We start from the raw sequence: 25,094 nt of genomic DNA, 5'->3' as shown, positions 1-25,094 counted from the left end.
TTATGTTTTTATATCAACAAGACAAGATAGTTTTTTTTTGCTGAAATCCTTGTTCTCCAGCAAATATGTTCAATTCCTGTTAACTTAATTTAATTTCGTAAATGGTTTAACTAGTAGAAATAGCTTAATGAGCATTAATTTGCATAAATTCGTAATGGTAGATTATTTTAAAATTTGTAAAATATGTAATGACTACACTTATATAACCAATAACGTAAGATGTTTGATTTATAATTCGATTAAATATATCCAAGATATTTTAATGAAAAAACGGTGACAATTTTATTTATCGTTAATTTTAACTGTTTAATTTTAAGTTTTATGACTTATTCCATCAAGTATTAACATCAATTTTTTAAAGTTATTTTGAGTAAAGTGTATGTTATGAATAATCAATTACATCACGCTGACCATTCAAAAATGCATGTTGTTTGAAAAACATTTTCTGAAACTTTCAGCAGTAAGCTAATGAACAATTAATACTACTTTCAATTTTTTTGAAAGCTTAATTTACCAAGTTGTAGTTCTTATAAATTCAGTTGTAATTCTAACATACATGCTTAAAGCATTCTAAAGCAAAATAATTCACCTTATTAAAGTAGATGAATCCACTATGGAATTTGCTCCTGCGTTTGGCGAGGCAGCATCTTGTAACATTATGTGATGGATCTGATACTGCTCAAGTTGTTGTTGACGGCGCCTTCGGCTGTCATTGAGCCTTCTACGATAGCAGATACGGCCGTAGACAAACTTAAAGCTCTTGGCAAGGATGTTACCGATATTGGTCAAATAGAGGAACATAAGTGGTATGCCAAAAATAGCATACAGTATGGTCACCAACTTCCCCCAATTTGTTTTTGGTGCTATATTGCCATAACCTGAAAGAAAAAAAAAAGCATAAATATGAATGATAATTCAGATTGCACAAAGACAGTTTATTATTTGAAAACTATAATTGCAATTTAAACTTATTGAAATGGGGAAATATTATCCTTTTTTTTGTTTTCTTAAATGTAATTTTTCATTTAATTGAATGAAATTTATTTCATTTAATAACTTCAATACATAATTTTAAGACTTATTTACAAAATTCCCTTTTCTTACTAGCTATGTTATTGTTTATTATCTTTCAAAGAAATATGTGAATAAATATGTTTTCCATCTACTACTTGAATTCCCGTTTATAATTGGGGGAGGAGCAGAACAAAATGTAAATAATCAATAAATTATTAATAAATAACAATTAAATCATTAAAAAACTGAAAGACGTATACTAACACAATAAATAAAGCTTAGATAATTTCCAATTTTGTTTATTTGTTTTGTGTTGTCCTTTAACCTGGTTTTACGCTATTAGATGTGAAAAACACAATTCTAATTGCTCATTTTTTTAAAATAAGAAGTACGTGTATTAAGTATCATTTGGTATGATGCTGTTGCTCGAGGCCAACTGATGATAGTCCAAATTTTCCACGATACAATTTAAACTAACTTCTGATCTTATACCCTTCGAGTGGTCGTAAAATCGTTTTAAATAGTATCTGTTATAAAACTACTTAGTTTTAAGTTAGATGCAGTTTTAAAAGTTACAAAATATACTATATCAGTATATTTTCTGTATAATAGATCTAAATCAATTACAATAATATTAGTAGTGCTTATTACCAAATTTAATAAAAAATGATTATATCCTTTTTTATTTCTAGGCGAATAGTATTTTGATTTATCTTAAGAAAATTAGTATAATTTCTCAATTAGTTTCTTTTACTTTTCAGCAAACAACTTACATTTTTTTATATTTTACCATTGATTTAAAATTATTTAATTTTATCTAACGACATTTTAAAAGCATAACTACACTCAAAATAAATGCGTTTCAGATAACTATAGAGTAGTTTTCTTATTTGGTCAAATAATTCATGCATACTGCTACTACGTTCTTATTAGATATTTTATTAATCTAAAGTAACGAATAACAAATAATTAGTTACTTAAGAAAGTGCAATAAAGTACTTTGTTAAGTAATTAAGAGCTGTTTAAGAAATAAAACGCAACAGTCTTTAGATTAAATGATTTAATTTAAATCAATGGCTAATACGAGGCCAATTGGAAAATTCCATTTTTCACATAACTCTCCCGAACGACATAACTAAAAATTTGGAACGAATTTAAATATTGAGGACAAAAATTGGCCCCTATGATATTTTAATATTGAGGGCAAAAATTGTAAGCTGCTCAAATTTTAAGATGATAAAATAACAGTTCTGGAGTTATACGAGAGACACATAAGCAGTCACACAAACTCTCTATTTTTTCATTATACACATAAGCAGTCGCACGAACTCTCTATTTTTTCATTATACATATAAGCAGTCACACGAACTCTCTATTTTTTCATTACAGATATAAAAAGAATTTAAATATTATGAGAACGAAAAAAAATTAACTAGAACTATTGTGGTAGTGGACCAATTGCAAGTTAACTTAGCACAGTTTTGTAAAGGAAAAAAGTAGATTATGTAAGTTATTTGACTTCACTATGCTTATAATCTGTGCCCACACGATGCAATTTTCTAAATTTTAAATTGGCACAACCAGATAAAAAATAAGAACAATACAACTGCCAACGATTCACAAAAGGAAATCATTGAGGAGATCAAATATTTATTGGTTGGAAATAAAATAAATTTTTGAAGCGGTAATCCAAAGAATTATTAATAGATTATTCTCTACAAAAAGATTTTATCAAGCTTTGATTTTAACATTTTTTTCCAACTTTTTTTTCCACAGTGGCAACAAAGGCAGCATTACCGATTACAATGACTTCAGAAATCGTTTGCTCAAAGAGTTATTTCAGTAACGACGCAGTTGAAATCTAGATTGAATTTATCACACATTTCTACCTCATAGAAAAGAATATAAATAGAAAGAGAAGTTAAACTAGGAATAACCGTAAAAGGGAATCACTGAACGATAAAATATTTTTTTTCTTCTTTTCTATAAAAAAAGAGAAAACGATATCGGATTTTTATTTTCGTCCTTAAATCTCTACTGTTGTCACTAACACCAGAGTTGTGTTCTATTATCTGTTGGTACTCTATAAAAGAAAAAGAAGGAAATTCTTTTGTTTCCAGTTTTATTTCTATAGTTTATTTTTTGAGATTATACCAACTCATATAAATCGGAATTATCAACTTCTTTTTCGAACAAGGAAAACTACACTAGTTTTTTTTTCTTCCTGAATAAGTTTCTGATATATTTTAAAGTTTTATAAGCTCTAACATTTTCATTTTATATTTATTGCTATTGTAACAAATTGTTTTACAGTATATTTTACTTCAGAAAAAATAATCAGTAAAAAATAGGGAAAATGCTTAACTTTCATCGTGAGCAATACGAATTTTAAATGTTGAAAAATGCATTTAACTACCTTATAACATTTTGATAAACGCATTCATACACCGAATAGATCATTTTAATATTCTTAGTACGTTAACATGAGTTAAATATGTTTTGAAATTTTAACATTCACGAAAACACCTTATCGGACTAATTTCTGCATGTATGCTTTTGTATGATGTAAATCAATGAATTCAGAGAAACTACAATAACTTGTCTATACGTTTATTCAATTGTTGATGTGTTTTTTTTCTTCAATATAGTTCAACACAAAAATTTTGTCCCATTACCCGTTATTATTTTATAAAGGAAATAAGAAGGAAATTATTATATTTTTGATATATTTTGTTTCTCTTAAAATGCACCAGTTTATAATATTGTTGCAATTTTAAGTATAAAAATAAAGATTTACTTCCTTGCTTTCTTACTATTCCTTGATATTGAACTGAATTCTTTTTCTCCATACATTACTATGCATTATGAGATGTCGTAATAATTTGTCAATATTTTCACTGTTCGGTCAATGAAATATTTCAATCAGTATATATAACAGGTACCCATAACAATGGGTACCATATGCTTGGTTTAAGACAACTTCAGGATTCTCTTAGCATGAGCCAGAGAACTTTTTTTTAGTTGACAAGTAATTCATTTAATGAATTTGATTGCAGAAGCACTTTTATAAAGCTTACATTTCACTACAAGCTATGGAAGATAAATTCTAAATTGTCATTATCTTTGAGATAAAGAACCGACTTTTAAAAAAAAAAATAGTTTACATTTGTTCGACGTGGTAAATATTCATAAATAATTTTAAGGAGGACTAAGAGCTGTTTTGAGTTTCAAAACATAATTTTGGACTAAGAGCTGCTTTGAGTTTCAAAACATAATTTTGGAAATCCATGTGTTTTGATTAAAATGCTACTTGTCACAAAACAAGAAACTCTTTTGATTTTAAAAGCTTATGATATATAATTAATGCTTGTACCATTATTTAGAGTAGCATATTTTTATGTATACTTCGAATAGTTTTCTTTTATTATTAAAGTTATCAAATCTCATCGTAAAATTATAAATACATAACGGTTTTACTTAAGATGCAATTTGAAGAAAAGAATTATTGAAAAAAAAGTCTTATTTTTATCACCGAAGGCATATATGAGGCATTATATGAGCATTGTATATTATAAATGACAAGTTTATGATTTATTATAATATGAAAGTTATCAATTCCAACCGTAAGTTTATAAATATATCATTGTTTTACATCAGATGCAATTAAAAAAAATTATGGTCAAAATAATGACCAGTAAATAGCCTTATTATCATCACCGAAGGTTTTTACAGTAAAAAAAAAACTAGTTTTATTTTAAATTCCTTCAGACATCAATACAATGCACTTTAATCATGTAAATATGTGTACAGAATTTTCCATCAAATAATGTACAATAAAAGTATACAGAATTGATTATTCTTGTTGCGTATTATTCCGCATAATTTTATGATTCACAATAAAAACTTCTAATAGACAACAAAATACCTAAAATATAGTAACGGAAATCTCTAGACTTTCGATTAAATTTCTAAGAAAATTAACTAGTTTATTATTGCTCTAAATGTTGACAAAAAATCACCAATAGCTTTTTCTTCCATTACTGTCTAGCTCTTACAATAAAAAAGCAATTTCATTTTAAATTAACTTAGACGACGTGAAAACGAACGTCAAACATGTTACAATGTTGTTCATGAACACTAAAACTCAATTTCTAGCTACACAAATCGAACAAAAAGTGAAGAACAAAGTACAATTTTATCAATTGATTATTCTTGTTGCGCATTATTTCGTGTAATTTTATGATTCACAATAAAAACTTCCAATAAACAGCAAAATACCTAAAAAATAATAACAGAAATTTCTAGACTTTCGACTAAATTTCTAAGAAAATTAACTAGTTTATTATCGCTCTAAATGATGACGAAAAATCACCAATAGCTTTTTCTTCCATTACTGTCTAGCTTTAACAATAAAAAAGCAATTTCATTTTAAATTAACTTAGACGACGTAAGAACGAACGTCAGACATGTAACAATGTTGTTCATGAACACTAAAACTCAATTTCTAGCCACACAAATCAAACAAAAAGTGAAGAACAAAGTACATTTTTATCCAAAACATGTCCATGCTTGTGTTAAAAACTCCTTTTCTTGAACTCAATCAAACTTTATTTTCATATACCTGATGTATCACATGTAACCCCAGTTTTTTTTATCTTCACAAAATATTCTTCGTATAAGTTCGTAAAACTTAAAAATCTAATTAAAAGTAAGGATTCCCATCATGAATCTTTCCTTCGCTGCTCATTTTAAATTGAAATTCACGAAAAGAACTTTTTTGTTTTCGATCAAAAGGGGGATTTGAATAGGAAAAAAATCGTAATGAAACGGAAAAGAACAGAGAAAAGAACATACTTCTAGAAGCAGTTTTAATTTGGTAGTTCTTCCATCTAGCAATATAATTTTTTGTTTCATTTTTTATCGCTACTTTCTTTCCTAGCTTCATTTTAAATGCGAACGATTTTTCTTGACATAACTCTTCATTTTTATGTCATTTATTATACCTTCCCTCGTATTTTTTTACCATTTCATGCTACTAAATACAGTGATTTAGTGATCGAGTTTTTATGGATGATTTAAAAAAATACTTATATTAAATGAGAAGAAAAAATTACTTGTTCTATCTACTGTTAAAACTAGTGTTCTGTCACATTTATTTTCTTTTTCAATACCCTCGATTGATTTTCATCATAAATCTTTTTTTCAAAGAAACTTGCACATATGGATTGGTAAAAACATTAACTCAGCTGTAAATATTAGTTTTGTCTAATAGTTGATAATTTTAAATAGTCTTTAAAGCTTGCATTATATATTTATATTTTACAGTATTAATCATTATTAGGTTATTAATTTTCGAGCAAATATTCTTACAAAATTTATAATACTGTAAAATATATTTTTACTATTTTCTTTAATAAAACACGTGTTTAAAACAATAAAATTTAAATAATTAAACTATGCATTTCTATAAATTAATGCTGTAAAAATTACGATATATGTGATTATTTTTTGTTACGTAACATGGTACCGGTAAAAATGGATTTTACAGTAAAAAATTATGACACCCTTGGTGCCGGTACTTTTGGCCGTAATTTTATACGGAATGTTTTACAGTATATTTGTGTAGACAAAGATTTAACTATATATTTCGATTATTTAAATAACGTTTGCTAATATTTTTTTTTGCTTTATAATATTTTTGAATTCTTACGCAATTCATCAAATATTTCAATGTGTCTTTTCTGATTTTAAATAAATACTTGTAGTAATTAACTTTCCCATGAACATAAGTCTTATTCAAGCAATGAAACGTATTTCCCTAAGCAATTTGGTCTACATATCAAAATTTTGTATATCGCTCCTTGGTGACTAAATAAAGTTTTAAGTATCACGGAAAGTACACATGTATAAAATTTCTATTGAAATGAAACCAAGAAAAAATTAAAAAGCATGCTAAAAATATAAGGTGGGATAAAAAGTGGTGATAAATTTTTACTACCACTGTGGCCACTTAGTCAAGATCCGACCTCCCAAAAGTTTTAGGTCGATTTTGAAATTAAAAAAAATGACAAGTAGTCAGAGCCGAATGGTCAAGGCATTCCACTCATAGCTATGAGAGTTCCAGATATATCCCTGCTCATGTCAATTTTTAATTTCTCAACCCTCAAAATTTGTCTTTTTTCTCTTAATTTAAAACTAAAGCATTGAAAAATAATTCATTTAATTTAATTAACCATTTAATGCTCATTTATTAAACGTAAATGGTGTTATTTTCTTTCCGTAAGCTAAATAACAGTTTTTTTTTAAAAAATTATTTTTAAGAAATTAAGTTGTTTTTAAAGTCAAAATTCTTACTGAAAACTATTAAAAACTAAAAGGATTATTAATATTTTTTTTGTAAATTCCTTTTAAAAAAATTCCAGCTTATATAATTCTTTAAAATAAAAAAAATGTTTACTTAAAAAAGGAATTTAATATCCAATAATTAAAAATATGCTTTTGTAATTTTCATTTATATTTCAAAAACGTTGACATTTTTCAGGAAGAAAACATAATATTTTTCAGACATAAAAAAATTAAGCTCATAATTATTTTTATAAGAATTTAGCGGAAACTAAAACTAAAAATTGACATGAGCTGAGATAGAACCTAGAACCGACGTTCTCTCAATTAATAATTGGCCGCCCTAACCATTCTGTCACCATTGTCATAGCTAGTTATCATTTTCTAATTTTAATATAAAATATTCTGAAATATTGAAATATAACGTCTTGATCCAGGAGCCAAAGTGGCAATTTTTATCCCACCCTTTAATTTTTACTTCTTTTTTTTAATTTTAGCTTAGTGTCGTTTCAATAGAGATTTTACAGATGTGTATCAGAAATTACTGCCCCACACCCTCAGTGCAATATAAAAAATTCCGTTCCAAATTACGGTTTAAAGCTACCCTAAAATAAAACAATACCCTAAAATAGGTTACCCTAAAATAAAACAATACCAAAGGGCAGCATCCATGAAACCCCTTTTGAAGTAAAATTTTATTCTGTAAATTTTACAGCAATTTTATTTAATTGCAAGGATTCAGTGATTTTACAGCAAATACTAATAATGTGAGGTATATCAGATTTTTCGTTCCGTAAAATTTACGGTGAAAATCGATTTCGCTGTAATATGTAGCAGAACCTTGAGTGCAGGTACATTTCACCATAAGTTTATCCGAAATTCTTTAGAGTATGCATTTTATTGGTTGATTTTCCAAAATTAAAGATCCAGTCATGTTCAAATTACATTGATTTTTTTTCTACAGAAGTTTAATGTTTATTTCTTTGCCGAACTTGCACAAATAATTGCTAAGTGTTTTGCAAAATGAATGTAGTTTTACAAGAATGGTGACGTTATGGTTAAATGTTAAGAAAAATAAAGCACTTCCATTCATGAAATGACTAGAAGTACATTATTTTCTTTACTTGTCTTTAAAAAAATACAAAATCGGCTAAATTAACTATCCGTATTTTGCAAAAAATATTTATTTTATTGCACGGCACAAAGAATATTATATTTTCTCTTTTTGCATTGGAAGCAAAGAATTAAATTATCAAACACGTGAGCAGTCATAAGCATGAAATCTTAAACATGCATTCTTTGACAAATTTTTCTTACTCAGAATGCTTCTTTTTTTTCGCGAGATTCGAAAAGCTGAAGCAAACTAATCTGAGTTGGGAAGAATTGAATAGTTAAAAGAAAATGTAGTTCTTTTCAACATTCAAAATGTTCTATGTTATGTTTTAATTATACTGAAGCAGGTTCAATGGCAATATTTTATTCATTATTATTATTATTAAAAAATGAGTAGTAATCGTATTCTACTCATTGTTACTTTTTTGTTGATACTTTTTTTAAGTTTAATAAAAAAATGCGTGCTTGAAGAGTAAAAGGAAGCGTTGATAACAATTATGAGATAATTATTATTAAAAGAATGCAAAAGAGATGTGCTGTCATGCATGTTGTTTCTTAAAAGCATTATCATTGTTTTGTTAAGGCGAAATTTTCTATTGCGCTCCATTTATTTCAATTTTAACTTGTATGTTTCTTTAAGTTATTATTGACAAAAAAATATAATTTTTTAAAGAGCAACTACGTTTAGAGATCTTGATAATTAGCTTTAATTCTTAATATTTTTCACTCAAGCACATTTCAAATGGATTTGACTTAGTAGCGAGAGAAGCGTGTATGATTTGCAAAGCAAACAATATAATATGGCATAGCAATCTCCAAAGGTAGAAAAGCGCCAGCAAACAGAGGGCGGAGCCTACTAGCAATAGTTTATTTCAAAATTATTAGTGAGTGAAGCCCACAATTATTATTAAAATTAATGAGTGGTTGCGTATTTCGAAATATATCCCTTATCTTTGTTGGTTTACCTTTTAAATAAGTATTTATGTTAACGATATAAAAAATATTTAATGAAAGTACAGTAAAAACAATTTTGAATGAATGGGTGTATGAAAAGGTTCGCCTTTTAAAGCGGGGCTGTGACGTGTGGATCTGTGGGGCTTAAGTCGCATTCTTGGCCATAGATGGCGCAACGGAAAAATTATAAACGCACTCACTGTCTTAAATTCGCTTGGTTTCACCAAGCAGGCTTGCTGGTGAAATTGCAGGCTTGGTGAAGCCAAGCGAACTCAAGGCAGAGAGTGCGTTTATTGTTCAAATTATAATATAATAATGTTATTATAATAGTTTTACAGTTGGGTGTATCGGCAATTTATTACTAAGCTAATTTACTACTATCAAATACGACATTGTCAGTATTAAACAGCCGAGAAAAGTATAAAACTTAATATGAATTTCCTTTACACTTGCATACAACTTTATGAAAAATAAATCCTAAAAATTTGATTCAAAAAAATTTTTTCTTAATTTTATTGCTAATAGATATTGAAATAAATGTAAATGAATCACTGGATTCTTATAATTTGAATATCGTACAGGAATTAAGAGTTTGAAAATACATGAATGAAACATATAAATCATTTATATAAAAAAAAATTTGATCCCCTAAAGGCGTTCTCATTCTACCCATTAAAAGAAATTGTTGCAGTCTAATTTTTTTTACCCTTTTATTTGTGATATTCACCTGAATTATTATTGGAAACGATACGGTTTGAACTGTAGGTTAGAATTTCTGATTCTTACGTAAAACAATAAAAAGAAAAATATCGTTCAAATGACAAAATTNAATTTGAAGAGGGACTTTCAGTTTATGTAATGAGTGATATAACGTAGAGAGAGCCATCAACATCTGTTACGAAATTAGAGAGTAATATTTTGATGAGGATTTGGTCAAGAACATTGAATTAACTTTAAAATACTATCCACACATTCATACCATACTAGGTTAATGTTTCATACTAATGTACACTGTAGAAAATTACGGTAAAAAGTACTAGAAATCAGGGTGTCTGTACTTTATACCGTTAAATCCATTTTGTATCGGGTCATGCTTCCGAACAGAAAATCTGATATAGCATATATTTTGAAGCAATAATTAACGTAAAATCAAAGTACTTTAATTAAAAAAATATATACTGTATATTTTTTTACTGGAATACTGTAATAATATTCTACGGTAAAAATGAATTTTACAGTTGATGCACCAAAGGGGCAGTTGCCTTATATCGTGATTTAACTGGCTATTTCTAAATGCTTCTTTATCTCAAATACTTTTTCTATTTCTTTTACACATGATAAGATAAAAATGTCATCATGTATCTATAACATGTTTAGGTTAAAGATAACCGGCAACAATAATGCTGTGTTAATTGAAAGTTGTTACGAAAGTACTTAGGTTTGATTTCATATCTTTGTTTAGTTTTTATTGTTGAATCCTCCATCCATTTCTTAAAAATTACTAAATAATTTGAGATTTCGTTTGCCAATTTCTCTTTGTTTATATAAATTGTCTTTTCAAACTCAAAATGCACAAGAACAAACATGAACCTAGCTGAACTCTCCTTGGTTTAGACAGAAACTATTTCCTCGAAAAATAATAAGAAGAATTGCTCTTAAGAAAACTTAAAAAATTAGAAAAAAATCAAGTAATTCGCAACTTATTATTACTGTGCACACAATATCATTTCCTTTGGTCAACTAAAATGTACAGTGCGAAATTTGTCCTAAAATTAAAAAAAAACATTATACTTAACATTATCAAAATTAGAGAACAAAAATAACGTTGAAATTAAAAAATAAACGTAATCCAGCTTCAAACTGTATAGCAAAAAAAAAAAAATTGCAATGCAAACAAAGAAAAAGTAGAAGAAGAAAAACTATCACAATTTGCTAATTTAATGTTGCTTTTTTTCATATTACACTACATTAAATAAAAAATGCAATAAAATAAGACATATTTTATCAACAAAATATATTTAAAATGAAAATATAGTAAATATATAATTTAGTAAAAATATATTAAAAGAAGAAGACAAAAGGAAATATTTTCTAGTAGCAGTAACAGTAGGCATATTTTGATCAGCAAACTTATTTTTGCTTTAAATATCATACGAGAACATCCATAACTTTTTTTTCCAAACACAAAAATTATTAAAAATACAAATAAAAATGGTATTTTTTTTATTATTACTTATATTAATGAGAAAGACAAAGTTGAAATTCTACTAAAAGAACTAACATAACAAATAATCTACAAATCTTTTTTAAAAAAATTCAGAAGTGTACTTAATTTGAATTTTTAAGAGAAAACTTTTATGAAAAAAATTAAAAAGGAGAACAAAGCGTAAGTTCTATTAACACAAAAAAAAATATTTTAAGCTACGTTCTTATTTAAAAAAAAAAAATAAAAGACAATATTATTTTTTATTACAAACACTTATAAAAAAGCATTTTTTTAACATCTTGGATACATATAACTCATTAAGTTGAATTCCAATTAATCAAAAAAAATTGAATCATTAATCACGGGTACCCATTAACTTGAAATCAAATACTGTATATGATTATACACTGCTGAGCGACACTATAAATTATTAATATTGATTTACGAGGGCATTTTAATTGCTTTAAATTATTTTCCCTCACTCGAAAAAACGCCTTTTTTTTGTGTATCCCCTAAATTCTCCAGTTAAAAGAAAAAAGCCCAGAATAATGGATGGCTCTTATTCGGATTTTGTAAGTGCAGGGAATGTCATTCATTTTAAAAGCGTAACGCGCAGCAGGTTACCAAATAAATAGTTGGGATAAAGCTTATTTGGAGAAAACCCTACGGTGTGTGCAATCCATCTTGCCTTTCTTCTCACTTCACGATATCTACAGATTAATGTCTCGAACCACATCTCTAACACGATTGATGATTAGAAATTTTTGAGCCATTTTAATTTATGGTTTCTGTGGCTAACTCTTCATTAGGGTTAAGCCGAGAGCTAAGCCTCCAATGCCCAAGAGATTGAGCCTTTATGATTAAAGTAAAGGGAAGTGAATATTTTCGTGGAAAAGTCCCTCCTTAATAATAGCATTAGAAGTTTTCAGTTATTTATGGGTCAACATAGAGTTCACGCTTGATGAAAAATTGATTTTGATATGGGATTTCGCTAATAACATTAATTCTTACTTTTAGTAAATTTAACGGTAAGATCTTGCAATTTCGGATATTTTGAGAAATATTTTAATTTAACAAAATGAGATAGGGGTTGAAAGGTAATGGAATTTATTATAAAATTGATTAATAATAAGTAATTTGCGTACGAGTTATATATAGCCTCATTTTAGGTTGATTTTTTGAATTCTGTTTTTCGACTACATGATGGTGTGCAATGATCTATGTCTTTCTCCAAAATGGCTCTTAAATTAAAAATAAATAGGATAAGGATGCTTAAAATTTTACACCTGTAATGATAATGTGAACTGATTAAGAGTGTTAATTATTATTAAATATACACAAATAATTGCTTGATCCAATTTTAAATAAGTCATGAAATTTAAATTTTCAGATAAAATTACAGATTTTACTTTTATTTTGTCTAATTTCCATTTGATTTCATTTTCGCTCATTTTGATTTCATTTTCGAAGGAACCTACCCCACTTTGAAGGAACTTACCCTTACAATGTGCTTCTCAAAGTTAAAAAGAAAACATTTCTGAGCTAAATCTTGAGTATTTATGGTAAAAATTGACGGTGCTCTGGATGCCAATTATGCAACTGTAACTCCGGTATTTACAATAATAATTGTCAATAGGGTAAAATAATATTAAATTGATGAATGGTGGCCTCATCCGAAATGGTCTCCAGTGTTAAAAAAACTGAAACACTAATTCTTTAACTGTCACGTCACTCGGTTTTAAAAATTATGTAAAGTATGTCAAAAAAGTATGTCGTAGTAGCAGGGAAATGGATTACCAGAAATGACCTTTTATTGAAATTAATATAAACTGCATTTCAACCTTAATTTACTATAAAGGAAGATACTATAGTAGAGTAAAATCTATTTAATTACTGCTTTTAACTGAATTACTACATTTAACTGTTATATTTCAGTAAGTATTATTTTTTTGAATTTTTACGGTCATTTATGATTAAAAAATGAATGCCGTTAAGGATATGAATTCATTCGTGGTATCTAATGTTTCGGATACTGAAGCAGTAAACATAGATATATCAACTAACACAGTTTAAACGGTTTTTAAATGACATAAAGTGTGTCAGAATACCGTTAGTAACGATGCAATGGATGAGAAGAAAGCTTTATTGACATTAATCTACAATACTTTTCTATTAGCTGCAGTAGCCCAGTGGCGAGAGAATCAGCCTCCTGTCTGAAGGATAAGGGTTTCAACCCTAGACTTCGTTTCAACCCACCGCGTACATGCGATATACGTGCTCGTAAAATTTAAGGAATCGAAAGTCCTTTAGTCGGTAGTTGTGTTCTACCCTGGGTACAGAGTTCAGCAGAAAATTTAATTTCTCTTCAGATCAGTATCTAAATAGTGGGAGTGACCCCATGAATGAGTGAAGCTGCCATCTATCCAAGGGGTTCTAAGCTAAGGCATACTTTCAGCCTTTGCGGTGCTTTCTTGTCAAATGAAAGGCGCACCTTCCTAAATATTTCACAAAGATCCGTGGCTGGTAAGCTTTGTTTGTCCAAATGTCATTCGAAACAACAACACTGTTTCAGTATAATTTATTATAAAAATTGCAAATTTTGTGGAAAATACTTTTTATGTTAAAATTTTTTGCAAAAGTGAAAAATTAATTCAGATATTACACATTACCTTCATATCTATTTTATAAGCTTTTTTTTTATTTTTTTAGAACTTTTAATTAACTTTAAACAGCGCAGAAGACTTAAAATCATTTCCCTTGATTTAAGGAATTTTAAGCTAACAGCTTATAATACTATTGATTTAAAAAAAACTTTACAGTGCCTTTCTGGAATCAAGTTAATAAAGTTCATTTTAAAACAAGTGATCGGAAAATTATTTTTAAAATAATCAATTTGTCATAAATCGGTCGGCACTTGTTTGTTTGTTAAACTTGGAAGTGTTTATTTGTTGCCCTTCTAAATTAATTTATCAGGCGTAAACAAAAAATTTTTTTATCTACTCTATCATTTTTTCTATTGTATTTTGTTTTGTGTAGATGTTTCGGATGATACATGATAATGCTCTGACTAAATATCACCTTCTCAGTCTTGTCCAAAATGACCAACTTCTGACAGAGAGTCTTAAAAATGTTTACAATTAAGCAATATTTTAGCTACATAAATTGATAATTCCCTATAGGAACGATAATTTTAGCTTAAAAAAATTATGTTTATTCCATATTAACAATAGTGCTCCTGTAAAAAATATGTGACTACAATTTCTAAGTTAAAAGAATTTTGCAAAATTGCCTGCTGTACTTTTTATTTTAAGTTACAAGACTGTGTAGCATTTAAAAATTATATTTGAATTAAAATATGCACGTAAATTTTCAAGATTTTTGTTTACTTCTGATATTTTGAAAGTAGTGAATTCATATACATACCCAATTTCAAAATGACAAGTAAAAATCGATTTAAATGAACTGAAAACATTTTTTACTTTTAAATAACAACAATTGTGATTTTTTTAAATATAAAATCTTATTCATAAATTATATTACATCAAATCTAATCTGTGCATTTTGAAAAACATGTAATAAAGATTATTTAAAAATTTATTGTTTGTAATATAGTGATATAAACATGATTAGGCTTTGCAAAAACAAAATAATACATTAAATTTTCAACAACATTTAAAATAGTTTTTATAAGTGTTATAATAATAAAAATAAGTAATAATAATGAAAATATCACTATTTATATGAATAAAAATACCCCCGAGGAAAGAAAACAAAACTTTTTCAATAATGCAAATGTATTTACAGTTTTATTTTATAACATTTAAATTTTAACAGATTTTAAATATACTATACTTTTTTCATAATCTTGCTTTTATTACCATCATAAATATACTAACAAAAGCCTTAAAAAGCGATTTTTTTTCTCACTTATTTATTCATTACTTACTTCATCTTGGAAAGATTACATTTTAACAAAATAAAGTAAAAGTATTTCTTCCAATGAGAAAGCTAAAATCAGAATAATGCAATTTTTTAATTTCAAATTGAAACCTTAATATTTGGCAAAATGAAATTTCTACTTTCTATGCATTAAGTTTCAGCTCTCTATTCAATTCTATTCTCTTTTTTTTCATCTCTTTTATAAACGAAAATAACTTTCTTAAAAGGAATTTCATAATAAAAAGAGAATTTTTAATAGTGTGTAGCACAAAGGAAAGATGAAAGGTTTATATTTAATTTTCTCTAAACTTAATCTTTTTAAGTTTATTTTTGTCAAATCTCAAAACATCTAAAAAATCGTATTTATATAGACATCCAGTTTGGATATTACTCGCCTTAATGTTTCATTTTTTTTATTGGTCATTCTATACTTTATTTTAATCTTAAAAAAATAAAAAATTGCAATAAGGACCAATAATAATCCCTTTTAAATAAAGATAACTCTTAAATAATAAAAATTATTTGGTTCATAGTTAAAAAAACTTAATACATGGACGAATAAATATTAACCAACGAGTAAAAATTACTTTTTGTTACATTAAACTAAAGAAACCTTAATACTGCAAATATAAAGTATCTAAACCTTGATTATTTTTTTTCTATTTTTCTATATAACAAACATTAATTTATCATATCAAGTTTTAATGCTAAGCAAGTTTAAAAAAATATATAAAAATTTTATATTTTTTTTCTAAAACATACTAAAGCTTAACAAAAACGTTACCAAGTGATAGAATCTAAAACTTTTTTTCAGTTTCAAAAGACAAATAATTTTTGTTTCTTCCAAACAACATTTATCAAGAAATATTCTAGCAGTTTGTTTGGAAATATTGTCTAGTTTTTTAAGAAAGTCTAGTCTTGTTTTTATGTAAGCAAATACATGGAATTATAAAATTGCAATCAATATTTTTTCACACACTTTATGTTTACTATGTATAAGAAAATATAGAAAAATATATACATTACCTATACAAAAATCTATAAAAATTGAGAATTATCCTTGGAAAATAGTATATGGGTATTAAAATGTAAAACAATTTTACAGCTAAAATATATAATTTATTTTAAAATTCATTGTAAATATGATTTTAAAAGAAGCATGTCGAAATAAAGTGATTTTTTTATGTGACATAACTTATTTCAATTTAAATAGGAGTTAAATTTGTATTAAATAACAATATTAATTATCAATATTTTCTATAAATAATTTTGTAATATATGATAATATGTATTTATCATTTTTGCACTCTAAACTCCGATTTTCGTCAGGGTTCTTATACTAAAATAAATTATCAAGAAAAGAGAGAAAAAAATTATGTATATCTTAATATTGCTATATTTATTTTTAATTTTTATTCGTAAAGAAAATAATAAGAAACTAAATATATTTACAATCTGTAACAGGAAAATGTAATTTGAAAAATATATATGCAAGAATTATTTTCAAAGCAAATACTCTCTTTTTAAATTTACATATTAAGTGGTAAATAGAGAAAAAATTTACAAGCAATAATGCACCCAATCTTCAGCTAATAAAAGCATCAGAAAAAAAATAACAATATAAGCATAAAAATCGTTCTCCAGTGACGTCATGCATTCAAAAAAAGGGTCAACCACTCAATCATTTTCGTCTCCCGTTTGGCAACAGGCCCAGGAGCCATTTTAAATAATATGGTCATGCAAAAAAAAAGATATTTTTATAGATTGAACTTTAGAAAGAAAATAAATCAAATTTCTCCTTAATGTTTTTAAGATTGCTTTGTGCTGTTTAGTTGGATAAACATTCTTAAAAGAATTATGAAGAATGCATCTTTACTGTCTTTTAAGAGACTTATTCTATAACGAAAATGCATTTTTACCGCAAACTTTGAAAGATAAAAAACTTGCATGAAATAATGTTTCCTTTATTATAAATTTCAGATTACTAATCGTATGAATCATAAGGAATATATTTTAACCATTTTTGAGAGAGACTTCTTCGAAAATGTAAGTGCAATTTAATCGTAAACTTTTTCAATATAAAATGAAGGGAAAATGGCCCTATTTGAATACTCCTGATATTTGTTAACATATGGAACTAGACATAGTTTCAGAGAAAAAAGTGTATCTTATTTATAAATTAAGATCAAATGTTGTTTTTCAAGATGGCAAAGCATGTGTAAAATTTTAATTTTCAATTTTTTAGGGTTCAAACATTTTTTTCATTTTTTGTAATTTTAGTACTTTGCTATTTTTAAATGATTGCGTTATATTTTTTTTTACTTCAACTGGCTGGATCCTTATGGTATTTTCTTTCAAGGAAAATCATATCATGGGAAAATCATCGGGAAATCGTACCAAACTATAAAAATACGATAGCAAACACTCTTTAGAACGGGCAATTGAAACTAATTCTGAGCCGTAGTAAACAAATACGAAAGCCACCTCACTTACCGCCCCTCTGAATTTAAAATCAACACCAATTTTTTACTATTAAAACTCTATCATATTCCAGCTAATATAATACTAAAAAAGTGCTAATAATTGAGCCTTAATAAATAACGTTAATTTTATAATGTCAAGAAAATTTAAAATGCTATTTTCTTGTGCATAAAATTTTCATGAACATTTTAGCAGATATGTTGAATCTATTTTATGTTAATTCCTGTTAATTGCACCCATGTATATTATTTCTCTTCTTCTATTATCTAATGCAATCTTGTTTTTTTCCCAACTGAATAAAACACTTAGTTTCTAATTGCCCACAGTTCTTTTATGCTCGGATACTGAGGAAGGCTCCTATTTACACAAATGAAACTATTGCCATTTATGTACTTTCATTAACGTTTTGTTCTCGTTGTTTTGCTTTATTTAACACTTTCTGCTTAAAAAATATTCTTAAAAAAATTCGAAATTAAATTTAGTTGTTATTTTAAAAAGTATTTTCGCATACTTGCCTATTTATAGAGCTGAAATTATAGCATGTTCATCTATATGCCTATATCTGTACTTTATTCTCTTTGCTTTGCTTTATTCAACACTTTAGTATTTAAAAAAAAGATTAAAATATCTTCAATAATAAATTTAGTTACAATTTCCAATAATATTTTTGCGAACTTACCTAATTTTTTGCAATCAACAATAATTTATTTTCTACTTTGTTACTGTTTCGATTGCTTATTAATCTATTTATTTATTTTTTATTTATTTTTCGGACAACCAACTTAAGTCATTAGACTAATAATACAGTAAAATAATCAGTACGCATTCGCAAGTTGGCTTTAAATTTTTCATTATATATTAAGAAAGCGGTAAAATTTGGCATTCCGAATTTTTATCCAAGCATCTATTTCCAGACGATAACTCTGTTTTAAATACTATATTCTTGTTTTTTGGGTCATTTCATTAGAATAGTAATATTTTTGTACCAATTGAAATAAGTAGTAAAGACGTATACCAGTGTAATAAAAATGAAGGTAAGTAAAGATTGTTAAACTTTGTATTTAATCACAAAAATCATAACTCCATCATATATATTTGTGTAAACTGTTTACGTATTGTGATGGACAAAGTCATCAAAAATTGAATTTATGAAAAACGTGGCATAGTGAAACATAATGTTTCCTATCAGCTTAAATACTCTAAGAAAATCTACGTTAAACCGGGATAAGTTGCCCTTTATGTATTTATTTGGTATTAATATTAATAATTATAAATATAGTAAATAATATTTACTGAAGACTGTATTTGTAGTCTGACATTAGATTTAGTTTAGTTTTACTTGTTTTTTTATGTGAAACAATAGATAAAATAATTAGTTTAAAGACGTATCGAAACTACCCCTAAGTCATGGGGCAAGTCAGAGCAAAAAGAAGCTTTTATTTAAGATAAAAAGGTAAATAAATAAACATGAGCTATATTCTGCTTATGTATCGTTAAAATAAACATAAGCGTTAAAATTATAGTAAAAAAATAACACATATCTTCAAAATAATAATTAGTAAGCAATATTTGGCAAATTTATAAAAATTTTCCACAATAAACCATCTTTCCTATGTTCCTTATTGTTCTTTGTATGCTTCGACATTTAATACCAATTGGTTTATTTGTCTGCCATTCGGTTACTAATTTAATAAAGTAATCAATATGTATCTAACTATTAAACATGTTATGCTGTATTCACACCGTTAAACATGATATTTCGGATAGATGCATTTATCCTGCTATGTTTATTGTACAATAATACTGCTCTGATATTTATTCGCTGTCTTTGCATCATTTGACTGGTAAATTTATTATAGAACGCTATTTGAGTGGAAATTTATTAAAACAATACAACATATTTTTATTAAGCTTTTAAAACAATTATTACGCTATTAATAATCAGTTTAATAATTGTTGTTGATAAAATGAATTTCAAAAGAATAAAAAAAAAATTGTCTTAATTAAGATAATTTAGATAAAACATAAACGTCGGATAATTACTCAAGTGTAAATAAAACTTTACTACACAAACAAAGTGAAACCTCTTTCTAAAGTCAAATCTAGTTAGTATTTTTTGATGAAGAAAAAAAAACTTTTCATTCATTTCACTTGCCTAACTTTATTCTTGGACCAATCTTTTCCTTCGTATCTTCCCCGGATAATAACGCTGTTCTGAATTCTCTGTTCTTGTTCTTTGTGTCATTTGGCTGGTTGCCATATAGAGAAGCTAATCCAACGGGCTTACTTAATGAAAAAAAATCAAGAAAATGTTGAGATGGAGGCGGTATTGTCTTCCCTCCTACTTGTAGGTCTGGAAGAACTAGTTGATATGTAAGATGTGTTAACCTATATTTTCTGCCCCGCTTCACTCCTGGGGTGATAGATCATAGAATGAATTGTCCAACCGAAACTTAATTTGTATTCTTCGTCTTTATTATTACTTTGTATCCTTAAAGAGTTAATGTTTTTCCAAAATGGTATTGTCGGAAAGGAGATATTATTATTCCGCGAACTGGAAGTGTCACGTATCTAGCTTAAAAAGATTAAAGTATTTTGTTTATTCTCTCTAAAGATAGAATTGAATCTCAAGAAACTAATTTGATTAAAATTGGCTAAGGTAATGAGTTCAAATTCTTTCCATAGGTGACAAAGTTCCTTCTTATTTATAGGTTTGTAAGAATTAGTTGATATGTAAGATGTGTTAATAGATATTTTTATTCCCAATTTACTACTGATCGAATTTGGAAGGAATTGTTCAACCGAATCTTAATTTGTATCCTTCTTCTTTATTATTGCTTTGTATTATTAGAGAATTTATGTTTTAGAAAATGGTATTGTCAGAAAGAAAATATTGTGATCCCTGAACGTAAACGCTCAATTGAACAGATTGTGGCGTAACTACCACTACTAAAACATCAATTGACTGGTATATAAGACATGCTAACTTGACTCAATCACGGGGTACCTTTTGATAGATAAAGGTTGGCATTGTCGATAACCCCACATTGGTGATCTCCGGACGTGATTTGAACACGCAGTAACACCCACTTCAATCTGGTAACGCCTACTTCGTTGGATGGTCCACATTGAACAGTTGACATTGAACAGTTGAGCTTGTGACTGCGACATTATCCACCTCCTCACGCTGTTGTTGCTCAGTCTCGTCTAGATGATACACAACGTCAGCCTGCATACACTCGACTTCTAAAGGCAACACAGGAGCGACTACGACCGTGTAGTTAATACACCTCTCACATTCAGCACTCAAAAACCCGGTGACCTTGATACCAGCCCTCCCGGTCTTTCACAAGTACAGCAACTAGTGGTATCCGTTTATCAAATTTTATCCCTGATAAAATTCTGGTGGAGGAGTATTATGGCGTAACTACCACTACGAAAATAAACATCAATTCACTAGTATATAAGACGTGCTAACTTGATTCAATCATGAGGTACCTTTTGATAGATGAAGGTTGGCATTGTCAATAACTCCGCCCCCACAAGATAAAACGAACTTAAAGAGGATTAAATTTAAGTATTCTGCTTATTTTTCAACTGCAGAATCTTAAAAACTTATTTAGTTAAAACAGACAAACCAGTTAAAAACCATTATATAGTCATTTAAGCTCTGATGTATTTACAGGTTTAAATAAACTGTATGATATGCAAGATGTAAACCAATATTTTCTGCCCCGTTTACTCCTGGTGTAATAGAACACTGATAAAATGTTCATTCACACCTTTAATAGTACTCTTCCCTTTTATTATTATTTTGTAACCTTAAAGATACACTACATAAACTAATTAATATGTAGTACAGTTAAGGTCATAACCTTTATATAATTTATAAAACATTGTTTAGATTTAAAAGAACTAAAACCTTACAACAAAATTTTTCAATTTTTCAATATAGGATTCCAAAAATAGATGTGTGTTGAAAATTTATCGCCAAATATTTGAATTACAAACCTTAAGAATAAAAAAAAGTTAATTCTCTGGGAATAAGACGAGGAGGAAGGGAAAGAACGTGGAAACAAAGTAACTGTTTCTTCACTTAATTCTTTTTTTTTTCTCAATTTTTTTCATGTTTGAAACAATGAGATAAACTTCCTGAAAGGTTCCTTTTGGCTATTCTTTTAAAATTATAAGGTATTACTTAAATTGATATCAATTAGGATTAATAATTAAGTGGTCTGTCGTGTAAGTCCACCATATAATTCTTTAGAACGGCTGAATTTTTTTTCTATAAATTTCTAATAATCTATTTTCTATGAATTGTCTTGCAGTTAAGATCATTCTTACAATGAACTTGGTTAATAACAGTTAGCCATATGGGAGGGGACAAAGGAACATTATATCAATTTATAAAGTCTGCTAAACAATATTAAAAGGTAATGACATTTAAAATGCTCAATGCATATTATTTGATGACGAGAGTTTTCTGAGCTAAGATTAAATCTTGTACTATTGAAGATAAACGTTCAAGTTTCGGGTTACTATGAAATTATTGATTGGTATTTTTGTGCATTATATTTTTTGCCAGTCCTGTGTAAGTCCTAAGTAATATTAACATTAAATCATAATCAATTCCAAGACTACACGCACATGAGAATCACCAAAGATTTCCTGTCACTTCCAGGTGTGCTAAACTTGTGACGGAGGCTTCAAATAAAGCTTGTAGACATGAAGTTATGGATGGATATGTCCAAATCATGTATGCCTTATTTCTCCAAAAAATCAGACTTTATTAGCGTAGTACATATAAAAAGAGAACCTTAGAAATACAGCAAATCAAAGAATCCTGCTCAACTGAAAATGTTTGCAATAATATGCGAATATAACGTGAATAAAAAGTAAAGCGTTTTCGAAACACTCAGTTGAGGACCAGACGGGTAATGAAGATCGTGACCAACTGCAATGTGGTAGCATTGCATACCAACCACCTTTAAGACTCAAACAAGTTTGTACACATGGATACTAAAATCGGACAGTCAGTTTTTGGTATTATCACTGACGACAGAAAGATTCCTGTGTGTTGGCAGATAGTGTGTCCCCTGATGAAGTGCTGTTTTGCTAACATACATATTTTTAGTCATTCTTTGTTTTTTGCTTGATTTGAGTTTCGAATTTCTAAATTATTAAAAAAAGACAAATTTGGTTTCAGCTCTTTTTCATTTTGACTTATTATTTTGAATGCAATTTTCTCATTTTGTCTTTTTCTGAATTTGCGAAAATCAGTTTCATTCTTTGATTAGATACATTTGTGATGCCTTTTCACTATCAAAAAGAAAATTAAAGAAAGCAAATACCGCATCTGAAAAAATTGCGAGTCTAAAATGAAATGTTTTCAGCAGAACCGGGTACAAAATGATTTTGGCTTCACTCAATAAACTAATTTTTACTGAAAAAAAATCTATGAATTTAAATTTGCACAAATTATAAGAAAAATTCTGTCACTTTAAGATGCCAAGGATTTCTCTTTAAATAATATTTTTGCCCTTTTGCTGAATCTAGAATATTGAATTTAAAATAACCATAATTTATTTTGCAGCAAATTACTTTTAATTTTTAAAAAATGCACTGTAAACCACTAACATGTGTTAAAAAAATTATTTTAGTTCATTTTACTATGTTACTAAAAAGAGTTACTGATTCAAAATTCCATTTGCGTCAATATTAATTTCTAACATTTTCAATGGAAATTTAATAAACAAACTAAAATGTTTGAATTTGAGTTAAATTTATGTGTCCATTCGAATTAAATGTCATTGAATTTGATACATAATTCAGCCTCTGTCTCTGTTTGTAAATAGGGTAAATTTCTGATAATTTTGACCATATTTTTTTTCTCAATTTATAAAAAGCACAATAGAAATGAAATTATTAAGTACAGTAGAAAACAAATAAAACTAGCAAGTTTTAATAATACTATTTTTATGATAAATATTTTTTAAAGTATTTCTGTTTTGTAAAATCTATTATTTACATAAAACGATTGAGCCCGTTGTGGAATGCAACGTAACCTCGATTTTATTGCAAAAGACGTGAACCGATTTAAAGCTCTCGCTGTCATAAATTATTACAAAAGAGTCACTAAAAATTAAAGTAAGGAAAAGGAAATAAAATAAGCCATTTTCAGCTTTTATATCTTTGAACATAAACATTTTTCTAAAGAAATTCATGATTATATATACTCCATACAAAATAATAAGCTGATAAATCGAAACTCTGAGCTATTTTTCAATTCTCTACGAGGCAAAATACTCATAATTTTTCTATTTATTACGAACTAAAAAGATATCAACACATAAACATATTTGGATTTTTTTTGTTAGACTTTAAGTAGCAATTTGCCTTTAAAAAAGTGAAAATAATAAATGATAAAACATTACATAAAAACATTTTAGTCTCTAACAAACATTGTGGGTGCTCAATCATTTTTTTGGAAATTTTCCAATAACTTTTTTTTGAAAGTTTTAGTTTTCACATATTAACATTTATCTCGCATTATTATAATCATTTAACATTAACAATGTACATCTCAATGTGTATAAAAGCATGTGTTTTTCTCGAGAACGGGGCTCATCAATTTTCCTACCAGATTATAAATTTTCATTGGATGGTTCGAAAAAAAACACCCCTTTCTGGAGTTATTTTTCGCGGTACGGGCACAATATCGAAAATGAGAAACTTAATTGGGCACTTGCCCTTATAGGAGAAGAAACTCATGGATACCCATAGATGTGACCTAGGACGTCAGAGCCAGCTGATCTTTAAAATAGCGCATAAGCAAAATAGCGTGTTACCGCCTGGTTTCTTAGGACAGGACGCCGTCAGCTGGAAATCAGCGCTAACCTCTGATTGGTCCATTTGTGAGTTTGATAGTATACGTCATCAAATGCTCATCTTGAACTACAATTGCCGTCCAACTCAACTGCAGTTGGATTACAACGTGACGTTAACCACAGAAGCAATGGCGGACAACATCCAACAGTGCATTGAA

General features: G+C 27.6%; 1 protein-coding gene across 1 annotated transcript in view; it reads right to left on the bottom strand.

Annotated features, from left to right (window-relative positions):
- Nucleotides 1–25,094, bottom strand: part of LOC107445844 (TWiK family of potassium channels protein 7) — a 398,665-nt gene that overhangs the window by 3,892 nt on the left and 369,679 nt on the right. The window contains exon 2 of the mRNA XM_043049500.2: nucleotides 590–878. Coding sequence (XP_042905434.1) covers nucleotides 590–878 — 289 coding nt within the window. The remainder of the gene's footprint in view (nucleotides 1–589; nucleotides 879–25,094) is intronic.

This window comes from Parasteatoda tepidariorum, chromosome 5 (genome assembly GCF_043381705.1).
Source record: "Parasteatoda tepidariorum isolate YZ-2023 chromosome 5, CAS_Ptep_4.0, whole genome shotgun sequence".
Taxonomy (NCBI): Eukaryota; Metazoa; Arthropoda; class Arachnida; order Araneae; family Theridiidae; genus Parasteatoda; species Parasteatoda tepidariorum.
The sequence above is the reverse complement of the archived record's forward strand: the minus strand, read 5'-3'. Positions and strand labels throughout refer to the sequence as shown.